A 13,483-nucleotide genomic window follows, 5' to 3' on the forward strand; every position below is an offset into this window, starting at 1 on the left:
TGATTAATTAATTTGAAAAATCTGTCCTTAAGGTCATTCATTCATTCATTCTGTCCTTAAAATAAAAAAAAAAAAACAAAAAATTCAATGGTTTCACTATGAATCACACACATTCGAATAAGGGTTTTCAATAAAGGATAATTGAATGAATATTACATTAATTGTCCGTCATCCAATAGGATGTTTGATTAATTTGTTTGAAAAATTGTTTAGAAATAAATTTTGAATGGTATTTCACATTCGTTTTTTATTTTTATTTTTTCATTTTATATTAAAATTCATTTCAATTGAACAATTTGTAATTTTATTCAAGAATCAATGATGTGAAATTATTTTAGACAAAAATTCTTTGACGCCAGAAATTTTCACATACAGGAACAAAATGATTATCAATCATTTGTTGTTTACCTCGTACATCTATTTGCAAAACTCTAGCACTAGAATTTGATGATTTCGTAGGCAATGTTGGTTGCCATTCCATTCCAGCAAATTTACCTGGTTGACCATAACGTGCAAAATTTGACCATGCATTAATCATATCAAGAGAAAGATAATAATCTTCTTCCGAATAAACTGTACCACGTAATTCGATAGGAAAACCAAATAAAAATACTAAATCATCAGCATGACAAACACCCATATATCCAACACATTCAAGTAATCCTGACATTGATGGTTTATGTACTAAATGATAGCCAAATACATTGTTCGAATCACTATGTTTAGCAAAAGTTTCACCAAAAAATATTGATGGACAAGTAAGATGATAATCACCGAAAGCTGCACCGACAGCACCGCTAGATTTTTTGAGAGAGGGAAAAAAATTTGATTAGTAATTAATGGATAGTCGTTGTTGTTGTTATTTACCGTAATCCATCGACATCAGAATCAGAAACATTTTTCAGATAAAATTCAGCAACTGCTTTTGGATCACTAATTTTAAAAATACCAAATAATAATTCAATCAATGTTTGTGCATGCATCCGTGTAAATTGTGGATTTTTGATTGTTGGCGAAAGTAATTTTGGAAATATTGCTTCGGCAAAAACAGTTCCTTCATTACGATTAACACCAAACAGTAGATCAACTTCACGATTAAATTCACCATTTTTTAATGCTTCGATTGAATTTTTTGGTAAATATTCCGAATCATAAACTGGTGATAATACTAGGCCAACATTCCGTCCATATTTATTACTTTCAACAATTGCTTCGGCCGATGCATTACGCATACATTTGAGCATTTGTTTAATATCATCAGTTGAACAATGTAATGCATTTGCCAACATTTTAGTTTTTTTCAATGATTCCGTTTTACTATTTGAACCCATCCATGAATTTACTGTACCGGATTGCATTATAGCACGTTTAAATAGTCCTTTGGTTAATGGTGACAATAAATGTGATCCTACACTCATACTACCAGCTGATTCACCAAAAATTGTAATCTGATCAGAATCACCACCAAATTGTTCAATATTATCACGTGTCCATTTCAGGCCAAGAAGTTGATCATAAAGTCCAGCATTACCTGGTGCATCTTCATCATCAGCATACAAGAAACCAAATGCTGCCAAACGATAATTAACAGCAACAACAATAACATTACCAACACCAGCTAAATATGATGGATCATATGCAATAGAAAATATTGTACCAGTTTCAAATCCACCGCCATGAATCCAATACATAACCGGTAATTTTTCATCGGTTTTTTTAGCCGGACGATATACACTTAAAAATAGACAATCTTCTGATTGATGTTTGGTTTCAGGAATTTCATTATCCGGTACAATTACCATTGAATGCATACATGCATTACGATAACCATGTGCATTATAAATACCATCCCATTTATCAATCGGTTCGGATGGAAGAAATCTTCGTTCACCAACAGGTGGTTTTCCATATGGAATACCTTCATAAACGAATAATTTGACATCATTATATTGTAATGTTGTTGTATAGCCACGAATTTTTCCATTTTTTGTATCAACAATTGGTGCTTGATCATCGGCCAATATTGATTGACAAAAGATAAATACAGCAAATGTTATTTGAAACAATTTCATCATCATTATTTTGATTGCAATAATCACTGGGGAAAAAAAATATTCATGTATCCAAAATGATTAACAAATTTTAATAATTGTTTGATTGTTTTATAAAAAAGGAATGATGACTATGATAATTAGATAATCAATTTTTTTAAAAAATCTTTTGATTGGAAATGTCTAGAGAAAAAAAATTCAAGTGCATCTTAATCAATCTAGGTTATCTAATTGAAATCATTTTATCATTCTTTTTTTTTCTCAAAAATCTTTTGCATTTATTTAAAGGATATGGATAATCCTAGTAATCAAGACAAGTAAACAGGTAATTAATGTCAAGCGCTTCAATATCGATCGATTGATTTTATGGAAAAAACTTGGCAATCACAAGACTATAGATTATCCTATTTTGATTATATCCTATTTCAAGGTTTCGATGAGTTTGTTGTTTATCGCTTTTAAAAGGATATTACGACAATACAGGTAAAAAAAACTATCTATTTTAACATAGGTTTGAAAATCTTCAAAAAAAAAAATGTTACAATTCAATTCACCTTTGGTCTTTGTTTTTTTTTTGTTTCGCTGTTGGTTATTACATCAGAATGATCAACCACAAACGCCCACACACGATTATTTGTGATAATTTTTTTTATTATTATTATTTTGTTCCTCCTGGGTAATAAATTCTGTTTATAAAATTTTATTATTATGATGGTAATTTATCATTTTTTTCTCTCCAGCTTCTTCTTCTTCGTCTTCTGTATATGATCGATCGATCAATCGATCCGTTTATTCAATCACAATGTCATTGCGTTTTCTTTGAATTTGATTATTCAATCAACGTCATTTGGATTCATTATGGTTATTGTTTTTTTCTTTCTTTCTTTCTTTTTCAAAACAAAACTAAACAACAAAAAATTCTTTTTCTTTTTCTTGAATAACTTTCTATCATCCTAGTTGTTCTATTGAATCCAGGCCAAAAAAATAAATCTTTTATGTGAATCGCAAAGAAAGAAGAAAAAGTTTGTTTATTTTTAGTTCGAAGAAGTTTTATATTCTTATTGCCCTGTTGTTGTTGTTGTCATAATGCCAAACAATGAATGCTAAATTGAAGAAAAAACATTCGAATGTGAATATACAGAATATTCTGTTGAGCATGTTCGGTTCGAAAATGTTTTTAATATGCATTCGATTTGAAGATGATGAAGAAAAAAAACAAACATTAAAATAAAAAAAAATCTTTACCGAAGTCTCTTGGTGTTAACCACTGTATTGCTGTTGCTGCTTCTTCAATAATAACCTTAATAAGAATTCTGAATTCAGCCTTTTTATTGATTTTTTTTTTGTTCTCGGTGAAATTGATCCATTAATTTTTTTTCTAGTTGAATATTTTTTTTTTGATACCAAGAAAAGAAAAAAATTCATTATGAATTATCAACAACAAGATCTAAGACATTCAAAACGTTTCCAAATGAAATCCACTTTGTTACATATTTTATTTCCCGTACGTATTATTGCCTGTATAACATTGGCTGTATTATCCTATTGTCATTGGATTGATATTGCTGAAAATGCTGAAAAAGATAGTGATGAAACGAATATTGTAAGTTTATTTTTTTAAAGGGAAAAATTTCAGCAACCAAATTAATTAAATCATTGTTTTTTTCTTTTCGAAATAAAAAAAAAGCGTGGTAAACTTTTATACATCACTTTGTTTGCTATCGTCATATTTTTGGCATCAATAATAGGATGGTCAGGTGTTATCCGACGAAATTGGTCATTAGTTGTTGCATTCAATGGTACAGCAATGTTAATCATTATGATCGATATTTATATGACAATATTCGATATACGTTTCTATTTGATTTCATTGATTATTACAATCATAATGCTTATTGTTAATATATTTTTAGCTATTGATTTGGATGGTATACGAAAACAAGAAGATTTAATTCGTCGTGCACGTATTGATGAACATAATCGTCGTAGAAAATTAGCTCAAATGGAACAACAACAAGAATATTATAAATCATTAAATTTGATTCAAGATTCGAATTAGGAATTCAAAAAACAAATAGAAAATTTTAAAAACAAAGCAAACATACAAAACAAAAAAACTTGATAAATGAAATAAAATTTGAATATTTTTTATTCATTGAAAAATTCTTATATAATCAATTTCCATTGTATTTTTGGGCCATTTTTTTGCCTGTTCCGGTGTAACATAAGGTGGTTGGCCGAAAAATGTTCCACCAACTGCAACATTCAATATCAGATAAAATGGTTGATCAAATGGTTGTACTTTTTTTGTGTATGGTGATTTGATTGATTTATCATCACAACACATTATACGATCTAAATTAACTGAATAATATGGTCGATTATCCAATGACCATTGTAAATGTTTTTCATTCCAATCTAATGTATATAAATGAAAATCTTTACTTAGATCGATGGAAAAATTCTTAACACCACTTGTCATTGAAATCATTGTTTCAACTGTTGGTCCATAATGTATACTTGATGACATTAAATCAGCTGTATTGCCAATAATTTCAGCAATATCAATTTCACCATTAGTTGGCCAACCACCATACGTTTCATGTTTAGCTAACATCCAAATTGCTGGCCATAATTGATAACCATGTGGCATTCGTGCACGTATTTCAAATCGACCATATTTCCATGATTTACGGGTTAATAAACGACCCGATGTAAAATTATAACCATTATATGGTTCAACACAAACTTCAATCATTAAATGACCATTTTTAATTCGTACATTTTTTTCACGATGTTTTGTATAACATTCAAGTTCTTGATTAAAACGTCCACAATGTTGTTCATAAATCCAATTTTGATCATCTAATCGATCGGAATCAAATTCATCGCTCCAAACTAAATTTCTATGTTCTTCTCGTCGTTGTCGATGATGGTGGTGATGATCGATAGCTGTAGCTATCGATGGTTGTAGAATATTTTCGAATAACGAAAGCATCATAAACGTATTCAGATTCATTATGTCTTTGTTGTTTGTCAAATTTTTTCAAGTTTAGAAAAAAAATTGATTAAAAAATGTTCATTTTTTTCCAATTTCAAACATCACTTTTTATAATTATTTTGATTCGGATAATGATGATAAACAAATAACCCTGATTACATGTTGCGGGGTAATAATCTCCTTTGAAAACAACAACAACAATTTCATCGACCTTTTTAAATAAACAAAATCAATCAATCAATCAATCAATTAATTGATTACCATTTGGCTATTTTTAGATAGGAAAATTGGTTTTTTTTTGGGGGGGACGGAGGATAGGAAAATCCATTTTTTTCCATTGATTTCATCAACGATTTGTGTCCAAATGTAAAATTTCAATGCTAAAAAGATTTTAATGACATTATTTCCATAATCTGACCAATCGATTGATTGATTTTTGGACAGAGAGAGAGAGAGAGAGAGAGAACGTTTGTGTTTTTTTCAAATCTCAAAAAAATCATACATGGTACATCATTATCAGGAAATTAGTTTGATAAAAAACAAAATATTGAAAATTTTTTCATTTGATCAAGCGGCATTTCAATTTTCAGTATGTCAGTATCAACGTTGTTTGATTGACATAATGTATAATCAATTGTTTGATGTTTGATTTTATCTTTTTGATTCAAAAAAAATGATGATCATCATCCATTATCCATCAACTTGAAGCAAGAAAAAAATGATTATTTTTATTTGATAAAAGTGCAAATTTACTTGACAACAGCAAAGAGAGATATGCCGCTAAATTTGATAATCTGTACCAGAGAAAAAAAGAGACAAAACTCATTAGAAAAAAAATTTAGCCATTTTATTTTATGAAATTGATTTTTGATGTTTAAAAAGCAATTTTGAAAACCATTGCGAATCATTTTTGATATTTGATTTACCAGATCGAAATCATGTCTTCGAAACAATTAACCGTTTTATTTGTTACATTAGATGGTTATGGTCATTTGAATTCTTGTATTGGTGTTGCTGAAAAATTAGTGGAACGCGGTCATCGTGTTATTTTTGCTATGGAAAAAGCATGGGCTGGTAAAGCTAAACGTTATGCTGGTATTGAAGAAATAATTTTTGTTGATCCAAATCGTGATCCAACACTTGGTGCTAATGAACATTGGATTAAATTTATGGATGATATGAAATCAACATTCGGTTTATCACCAATGGAAGCAGTTAAAAAAATGGATCCAAAATTGCAACAACTTTTCATTGATACAATGTTGAATGTTGATGATGAAATTAAAAAAGTATTGGATCAAGCCAAGCCAGATGTTATTGTAGTTGATAGTTATACAACTATACCGGCTGTTTATAAATCCGGTATTCCATGGGTATGGTTGACAAGTGCTCATCCATTATCATGTCTTCCAAGCGATGATTTACCACCAAATGGAACAGGTATATTTTTTGTGATCATTAAAATTTTTGTTCAATGATTAATCAATGTAAATTTACATTTGAAATAGATTTTCCAACCAATGGTGATCGTAAACAATGGGAAGAATATATGGAAGTATTTTTAGAAAAAATAATGGATCTAGTGGTTCATTTTAATAAACGAATGACCGAAGAATTTGGCTTGGAACCATCAATGCATGGTATTCATCATGAATCACCATATCTAAATATCTATGCATATCCAAAAGAAATGGATTATCTTGATATTCGACCATTACCCCAGAAATGGCAAAGTTTTGATCATTTTATTCGTTTTACCGAAAAAGATGAATCATTTAAAATACCGCAAGAATTTCTTCAAAAACCATTAGGCAAATTGATTTATGTTTCAATGGGATCGATGGGCTGTGCAGATGTTAAACTAATGAATCGTTTGATAACAATTTTGGCCAAATCACCGAATCGTTTTATTTTTTCATTGGGTCCACGTAAAGATCAACTTATGGCATTACCGGATAATATTTGGGGTGAAAGTTTTGTACCACAAATGCAAATATTACCCAAAGTAGATTTAGTTATTACACATGGTGGTAATAATACTGTTTTAGAATCATTATATTTTGGTAAACCAATGATCGTTACACCATTGTTTGGTGATCAATATAATAATTCACAACGTGTTACCGAAATTGGTTATGGTTCAAAAATCAATCCATTTGAATGTGAACCGAAAGAATTTCTTTCATTAATCGAAAAATTATTGAATGATAATCAAATGAAAGAACGTTTAGCTCGAATTTCTAAACGAATGCAATCATCAAATAGTACTGAACAGGTTGCCATTGCAATCGAAAAAGTTGTCCAAAACAAAGATCAAGCTTAATTTGATTTTTTGATCTACCAAACTAAATAAAATTATCACATTATGTTTTTTCACCTTTTGATGTGTGTCTGCGTGTGATAGACAAATTTGTTTGCTGATCCTTATCCAATTTCTAGAAAAAAAATAATCATCATCATCCATCAGCTAAATCAAGCAAAAATTTTTATTTGATAAACAGAAAAGAAAATACAACTCAATTGATAATCAATGTTATAAAAGAAAATTAGATAATAAAAGAATAAAAAGCTAAAAAAACATTGAATCCTTTAATATTTCAGGTGGTAAGATTCTTAAATTAATAAAAAAAAAAAAAAAAAATCCTTTAATATTTGACTTTCAAAAATTTTCAATAATCAAAAAAAAAAAAAAAAATCATGTCTTCGAAACAATTGACTGTTTTATTTGTTGCTTTAGATGGTTATGGTCATTTAAATTCTTGTATTGGTATTGCACAAAAACTTGTACAACGTGGACATCGTACGATTTTTGCTTTAGAACAAGCATGGCATGGTGAAGCTAAACGATTTGCCACCGGTATCGAAGAAATGTATTATGTTGATCCAAATCGTAATCCAAAATTTGGTCCAAATGAACATTGGATCAATTTTATGGATGGTATGAAATCAACGTTTGGTTTACCTCCAATGGAAGCATTGGAACAGATCGATCCCGAATTGTACAAACAATTTTTCGATGCAATGTTGAATGTTGATGATGGAATTAAAAAAATAATTGATCAATCAAAACCAGATGTTATTGTAGTTGATAGCTATACAACTATACCGGCTGTTTATAAATCTGGTATTCCATGGGTATGGTCAACAAGTGCTCAACCATTATCATGTTTATCACATGATGATTTACCACCGAATGGAACAGGTTGGATTCAATTGAATTGAATTTTTAATAATAATTGAATACATTTGATTGTTTGATTGAATAGATTTTCCAACCAAAGGTGATCCTAAACAACGAGAAGAATTTAGAAAAGCATTCATTGATAAATTGATGGGAGTATTGGTTCATTTTAATAAACGAATAACAGAAGAATTTGGAATGAAACCATCAGTGCATGGTGTTCATCATCAATCACCATATCTAAATATCTATGCATATCCAAAAGAAATGGATTATCTTGATATTAGACCTTTGCCGGAAAAATGGCAAAGTTTTGATCATTTTATTCGTATGAATGACAAAGATGAATCATTTGAAATACCGGAACGATTTCTTCAAAAACCATTGGGTAAATTGATTTATGTTTCAATGGGATCGTTAGGATGTGTAGATGTTAAACTAATGAATCGTTTGATAACAATGTTGGCTGATTCACCGAATCGTTTTATTTTTTCATTTGGTCCACGTAAAGATCAACTTATGACATTACCGGATAATATTTGTGGTGATAGTTTTGTACCACAATTGAAATTATTACCCAAGGTAGATTTAGTCATTACACATGGTGGTAATAATACTGTTTTAGAATCATTATATTTTGGTAAACCAATGATTGTTTCACCATTGTTTGGTGATCAATATAATAATTCACAACGTGTTACTGAAATGGGTTATGGCGCCAAAATCAATGCATACAAATGTCAACCAAAACAATTACATTCATTAATCGAACAATTATTGAATGATAATCAAATGAAAGAACGTTTAGCTAAAATTTCTAAACGAATGCAATTATCGAATAGTACGGAAATGGTTGCCATTACAATCGAACAATTGCATTACCAAAAACAAAACTAAAATCCAATCTTAATTCGATTTTTTCTCTAAATTTTCATTTTTAAAACTAAATTAAATTATTGTTTTCTTTGTTTTAGTTTGAAATAAATTTAAACGATTTTTTTCAATTTTTCAATTCATTTATTTTGATTATTTTTTCTATCGGCTGTTTTAACTTTTTTTTCTTACTTTGAATACCACCAGCAAACAAAAAACGATATGCCATACTATCAACCAAATAATCCAAAATCACCAAGCGCAGAAGAATTGAATGAAAAATGCAAACAAATCGAACAGAGTATATCGGCAGCTGAAACATTGAAAGGTGATAATAATTTTCTTAATTATATTATCCGTAAAGAACAGGTTCTATTTTCGGGTATTTATTCACAAATATTTGCCTGTCATAATCATCAGGAACCAGATTCTACATTGATTTGTCGAATGTTTCAAACAAATGCTAATATTGATCCATTAAATGATGTATTTTTGAAAATTTTACGTTTTATCGGTAAATTATTTAAACTAGTTTGTCTAAATGAAAACTAATTACAAAAATATTTATATTTTCATTTTTTAAAAAAAAATAAAGGTCGTAAATCACAAAATATTGTTGGAACATATGATATTTTCTATGATCAAACTAGACGAATATATTTGTTTCAAGAACTAGCAAATCGTGGTAATGTTCTTGAATATTTAAAAGCCGGTACATTTGTCGAACCAACACAGGCTATTAAATGGGCATTTTCAATATGGGAAGCAATGGATTTTTTGGGCAGTATTGGTGTTGCTCATCGTAGTATACGACCAAAACATATTATGCTTAAAACAAATCCATTGAGCGGTACAATGATTGCTAAATTGGGCAGTTTTCGTGATTCAATTATTTATTGGAATCGTGAAACCGGATCGGTTGTTACTGTTAAAAAATCTCCTTGGAGTGAAATTAAATTTGCAAATTTTCAAGCACCGGAAAGTTTTTCCAAAGATGATGGCGGAGCATTCGATCCAATATCGGCTGATGTTTGGTCATTTGGTGCAACATTTTTCTACATAATTGCCCGATTATATCCATTCGATTTGTATAAAGCAAATGATATTCCAACTGTTGAACAGGAAATTCATCATCGAATCAATTCTTCCGGTGCATTAAAACCAGAAGCAAAAAAATGGTTTATGGATTTGCTTAATGTTGATCCAAACAAACGTATCAGATTCGATGACATTGTTAATGATCCATGGTTTCGATCGGAGATTAATTAATTAAATTGAAAAAAAAAATTAAATGAATGTGAAAATCATATTTACAATTTGTTTTTTGTTGTTTTTGTTGAAAAAATATGATTAAAAAATTTTATTATTTTTTTTATTTTACAAAATTTTGAATTGTTTATTTTAATGATGATGATTCGAGATCAATCATATTAATCATATTAATATTGGCAACATTGCCGAAAAAATCTCTTAATGGTACTTTGGATGGATCACGACTATAAAGATCTAAACGGGCAGTGACTGTCGATATACAAAGATGTTTTGGACAAACTTTTAAAAATTTTGATATTGTTATGTTTGTATTTGATGGTTGATATTGTTTTTCTAAAAATTCAAGTACATAATATGTATAACGATCAATAACATAGACACCGATTGATGAATCACCATGATGTGATAGAGAATCTTCACCAATTTTTGAACTACCAATACCGATAATATTTGGTGAATAAAATTTTGCTGACATTGATTCTGCTTGACATGTATCAATAATGAATAGAATTTCATTATAACGTCTTTTCTGATACATTTGTTCGAATGCATTGGCCAATTCTACTGATGTTAATTCTTCGGAATCTTGAAATTTAAGAAAACCATCACCACCATGTCCTGTCATATAGATCAAAATATTCGAACCAGAATTTGTAAGCAAACGTTTTGATTTTGGTGTATGTTCATGAACACGACCGGTTAATAAACGAATTAAATTTTCAACAGTAACATCATAACCACGATAATCAACTTCAACATCATCACCATAAACATTGATATGATGTTGACCATTATTGAATATTGTTGCCGGTCTTGGATTACGAGATTCACAAGCCATATCATCCGAAATCATTAAAATAATTTGCGAATCTGGAATGCCAAATCGTTTACAGCTACGATAAATTGATAATGCATTTGCAACATGACGATAATTGAACCAAAATCTTGATGCACCGACAATCACTGCCCAATTATTTGTATGTTTTGATTGATTTGGATCATCATTATCAGGATTTTGGTTGAAAAAATCATTGACCATTTTATCATGATTTTGTTGTTGTTGTTGACTAGAAATCATACACGGCATCATCAAAGCCAATATTAAAATGATGTTCGTTTGATCCATTTTTCTGTATCAGATATTTGAAAATCAGATACCGAAAGACAGCTGACAAAGAGATTCTCGGAAAAAATTCCAAAAACTTTCCACCCAATCATACAATATCAGGTAGAAATAGTGATTCGAATTTCTCATCATATTCAAAGCGCGCGAGAAATGAAATTTTAAAAATTAATTTTGGAAATAATCTCTTTTCTGAATAAAATATCTTTGTTAAAAGTTTTAAAATTCATAATAAAAACTTAAAAATTTCCAAATTAGCAATTCAACAATCTATGTTTTTTTTTTTGTTGTTAGAAATTTTCTAAAAGAAAACTTTTATCCATTTGATGATAGAATGCAAGTAAATATTGTTTAGCTAATCTTTCCAAATAATATGGTCGTGATGTTTTTGATAATGGCCATAAACCATCCATAAAACCAATATGACCACCACGTTTAGTGATTAACATTGCAACATGAGTGCTTTCATTTTCAATTTTATCACATGGTAGTGCTATAGAAAAAAAATGAAAAAAAAGACAAAATTATTAACGATAAAATCGAATAACAAAAGTATCGGTATTTTACTTGATCCAAGCGAAAACATATCATCAAATGCATTCAAACATAATGTTGGCCTTTTAATTTGATGAATACGTTCATTATTACTACTTTCACGATAATATTCGTATGCATTTTTAAATCCAAATTGTTTACTTGTAAATTCATCATCAAATTCTCTTAATGTTTGTGAACTATAAATACGTTTTAAATCAATGTTTGGTTTATTTTCAAACAATGTTTGATTTTGTTCAACAATTTCAATTAAACATTTTGTTAGATAACGATTTAATGGTAAATTAGACCAACGTTCTAGATTATAACTGTTTGGTATAAAATTCCAACAAACTGATACAAGCATTGCTGAATCGATTTTCGATTCATTACCAGTCATACTTAAATATCTTGATAATACTATACCACCGAATGATAATCCAATGGCTATCAGTTTATTTGTTGGATATTTTTTTCGTAAATGAGCTAAACATGTTCGTAGATCATCATCATTTGCACAACAATAAACACGTGGTGTTAGCAAACGATTATTACCAGTGCCACGTGCATTAAGTACAATTGAATGATAACCAATTGTTGATGCAATTTCAACTAATGGTCGGATATATTCAGCTGATGATGATCCAGTAAGTCCAGGCATAAACAATGCAATCATTTGATCATCATTTTGTTCATCATTTTCATTATGATGATCAAGATGTAAAACGGCTCCATCTGGAGTCGGAATAGTTTCTCTATACCAATAATCAGATGGTCAATTTTTTTTTTTGGAGAAAAAAGTGAATTTTAATTGTAAACGAAAAAATAAAAACCTTTTATATTGTATGTTTGGTGCACGTAAACGACGAAATGCAGTCGATAAAGTACTCATCAACATTGATTGATAACACCATATTGTTGGCCAATATTTTTCCGTTATAATTGGACAATTTTTTTCAAGAAAATTTCGAAATTTTACATTACGACAAATTAATTTGGGTTTCTAAATGCATGACAAGAAAACAGGTACAATTAAGATTCATTCGAAATCGATACTAACTTTAACAATAAAACATAGATAATGACCTATGAATATTGTGATTATGAATGATAAAATGGTCAACGTATTCGATTCGATCCAAAATGAATTATCGTTGTACATGATTGTGAACCTTGTAAAATACAGCAAAACTATCTATCTAATAATGTTAATTTGCAATTTAAACGCATGGCAACAATCATTTTTGTTTGTGAGACTTTCGTAATCAATGTATATGTGATTTTAAAAAAATAAGGATCCAGTTACTTCGATCATTAAATATAGTCGTGGGTACAAAAGTTACATTCAATCATGATTAATTTCATTATTTTGAATTTGAAATTTTTTTTCATTGATCAAAATCAACACATCCTAGTGGAAAGAATTTCAATTAGTTCAAACCGAAAAA

The 13,483-nt window shown here is 29.2% G+C and overlaps 8 protein-coding genes across 8 annotated transcripts; 4 read left to right on the plus strand and 4 right to left on the minus strand.

Annotated features, from left to right (window-relative positions):
* Window positions 1-216: 216 nt before the first annotated feature.
* Window positions 217-2,173, minus strand: LOC113795994 (cholinesterase-like). Its single transcript, XM_027346237.2, has 2 exons — window positions 868-2,173; window positions 217-797 (listed from the first exon to the last, which is right to left on the minus strand). Exons 1-2 carry the CDS (start codon window positions 2,076-2,078, stop codon window positions 335-337), a joined length of 1,674 nt encoding a protein of 557 aa, XP_027202038.2. The 5' UTR covers window positions 2,079-2,173; the 3' UTR covers window positions 217-334.
* Window positions 2,174-2,382: 209 nt separating this feature from the next.
* Window positions 2,383-4,214, plus strand: LOC113794795 (uncharacterized). Its single transcript, XM_075820441.1, has 4 exons — window positions 2,383-2,534; window positions 2,653-2,727; window positions 2,792-3,654; window positions 3,739-4,214. Exons 3-4 carry the CDS (start codon window positions 3,478-3,480, stop codon window positions 4,108-4,110), a joined length of 549 nt encoding a protein of 182 aa, XP_075676556.1. The 5' UTR covers window positions 2,383-2,534; window positions 2,653-2,727; window positions 2,792-3,477; the 3' UTR covers window positions 4,111-4,214.
* Window positions 4,170-5,135, minus strand: LOC113795999 (glucan endo-1,3-beta-glucosidase-like). Its single transcript, XM_027346243.2, has one exon. It carries the CDS (start codon window positions 5,068-5,070, stop codon window positions 4,204-4,206), a length of 867 nt encoding a protein of 288 aa, XP_027202044.2. The 5' UTR covers window positions 5,071-5,135; the 3' UTR covers window positions 4,170-4,203.
* A 735-nt stretch (window positions 5,136-5,870) lies between these two features.
* LOC113795995 (NDP-glycosyltransferase YjiC-like) lies at window positions 5,871-7,428 on the plus strand. The gene is made up of 2 exons (XM_027346239.2): window positions 5,871-6,492; window positions 6,561-7,428. The coding sequence occupies exons 1-2, from the start codon at window positions 5,991-5,993 to the stop codon at window positions 7,373-7,375; spliced, it is 1,317 nt and encodes a 438-aa protein (XP_027202040.2). The 5' UTR covers window positions 5,871-5,990; the 3' UTR covers window positions 7,376-7,428.
* Window positions 7,429-7,692: 264 nt separating this feature from the next.
* Window positions 7,693-9,245, plus strand: LOC113794794 (NDP-glycosyltransferase YjiC-like). The gene is made up of 2 exons (XM_027344932.2): window positions 7,693-8,254; window positions 8,319-9,245. The coding sequence occupies exons 1-2, from the start codon at window positions 7,750-7,752 to the stop codon at window positions 9,128-9,130; spliced, it is 1,317 nt and encodes a 438-aa protein (XP_027200733.2). The 5' UTR covers window positions 7,693-7,749; the 3' UTR covers window positions 9,131-9,245.
* A 4-nt stretch (window positions 9,246-9,249) lies between these two features.
* PIG-K (Phosphatidylinositol glycan anchor biosynthesis class K) lies at window positions 9,250-11,629 on the minus strand. The gene has a single exon (XM_027346241.2). The coding sequence runs from the start codon at window positions 11,502-11,504 to the stop codon at window positions 10,503-10,505; it is 1,002 nt and encodes a 333-aa protein (XP_027202042.1). The 5' UTR covers window positions 11,505-11,629; the 3' UTR covers window positions 9,250-10,502.
* On the plus strand, window positions 9,329-10,481 carry LOC113795998 (testis-specific serine/threonine-protein kinase 1-like). The gene is made up of 2 exons (XM_027346242.2): window positions 9,329-9,620; window positions 9,702-10,481. The coding sequence occupies exons 1-2, from the start codon at window positions 9,329-9,331 to the stop codon at window positions 10,373-10,375; spliced, it is 966 nt and encodes a 321-aa protein (XP_027202043.1). The 3' UTR covers window positions 10,376-10,481.
* Window positions 11,630-11,689: 60 nt separating the features above from the next.
* LOC113795996 (phospholipase ABHD3-like) lies at window positions 11,690-13,284 on the minus strand. The gene is made up of 4 exons (XM_027346240.2): window positions 13,096-13,284; window positions 12,869-13,038; window positions 12,069-12,790; window positions 11,690-11,994 (listed from the first exon to the last, which is right to left on the minus strand). The coding sequence occupies exons 1-4, from the start codon at window positions 13,195-13,197 to the stop codon at window positions 11,792-11,794; spliced, it is 1,197 nt and encodes a 398-aa protein (XP_027202041.2). The 5' UTR covers window positions 13,198-13,284; the 3' UTR covers window positions 11,690-11,791.
* Between the last annotated feature and the right edge of the window lie 199 nt (window positions 13,285-13,483).

The sequence above is a fragment of the Dermatophagoides pteronyssinus genome, unplaced genomic scaffold (assembly GCF_027571235.1).
Source record: "Dermatophagoides pteronyssinus isolate colony J.1.1.1.1 unplaced genomic scaffold, Derpt_VIB-CSIC_2022.12 sq0006, whole genome shotgun sequence".
Lineage (NCBI taxonomy): Eukaryota > Metazoa > Arthropoda > Arachnida > Sarcoptiformes > Pyroglyphidae > Dermatophagoides > Dermatophagoides pteronyssinus.

Excerpts from the sequence above, each read along its gene's own strand:
- LOC113794794 (XM_027344932.2), top strand. The coding sequence starts at position 7,750 with ATGTCTTCGAAACAATTGACTGTTTTATTTGTTGCTTTAGATGGTTAT. Across the intron at positions 8,255-8,318 it reads TTTACCACCGAATGGAACAG|ATTTTCCAACCAAAGGTGAT; the intron begins GTTGGATTCAAT and ends TTGATTGAATAG.
- PIG-K (XM_027346241.2), bottom strand. The coding sequence starts at position 11,504 with ATGGATCAAACGAACATCATTTTAATATTGGCTTTGATGATGCCGTGT.
- LOC113795996 (XM_027346240.2), bottom strand. The coding sequence starts at position 13,197 with ATGTACAACGATAATTCATTTTGGATCGAATCGAATACGTTGACCATT. Across the intron at positions 13,039-13,095 it reads ATCTATGTTTTATTGTTAAA|AAACCCAAATTAATTTGTCG; the intron begins GTTAGTATCGAT and ends TCATGCATTTAG. Across the intron at positions 11,995-12,068 it reads TATGTTTTCGCTTGGATCAA|CACTACCATGTGATAAAATT; the intron begins GTAAAATACCGA and ends TTTTTTCTATAG.
- LOC113795995 (XM_027346239.2), top strand. The coding sequence starts at position 5,991 with ATGTCTTCGAAACAATTAACCGTTTTATTTGTTACATTAGATGGTTAT. Across the intron at positions 6,493-6,560 it reads TTTACCACCAAATGGAACAG|ATTTTCCAACCAATGGTGAT; the intron begins GTATATTTTTTG and ends CATTTGAAATAG.
- LOC113795998 (XM_027346242.2), top strand. The coding sequence starts at position 9,329 with ATGCCATACTATCAACCAAATAATCCAAAATCACCAAGCGCAGAAGAA. Across the intron at positions 9,621-9,701 it reads GAAAATTTTACGTTTTATCG|GTCGTAAATCACAAAATATT; the intron begins GTAAATTATTTA and ends AAAAAAATAAAG.
- LOC113795994 (XM_027346237.2), bottom strand. The coding sequence starts at position 2,078 with ATGATGATGAAATTGTTTCAAATAACATTTGCTGTATTTATCTTTTGT. Across the intron at positions 798-867 it reads TCTGATGTCGATGGATTACG|CGGTGCTGTCGGTGCAGCTT; the intron begins GTAAATAACAAC and ends CAAAAAATCTAG.
- LOC113794795 (XM_075820441.1), top strand. The coding sequence starts at position 3,478 with ATGAATTATCAACAACAAGATCTAAGACATTCAAAACGTTTCCAAATG. Across the intron at positions 3,655-3,738 it reads ATAGTGATGAAACGAATATT|CGTGGTAAACTTTTATACAT; the intron begins GTAAGTTTATTT and ends ATAAAAAAAAAG.
- LOC113795999 (XM_027346243.2), bottom strand. The coding sequence starts at position 5,070 with ATGAATCTGAATACGTTTATGATGCTTTCGTTATTCGAAAATATTCTA.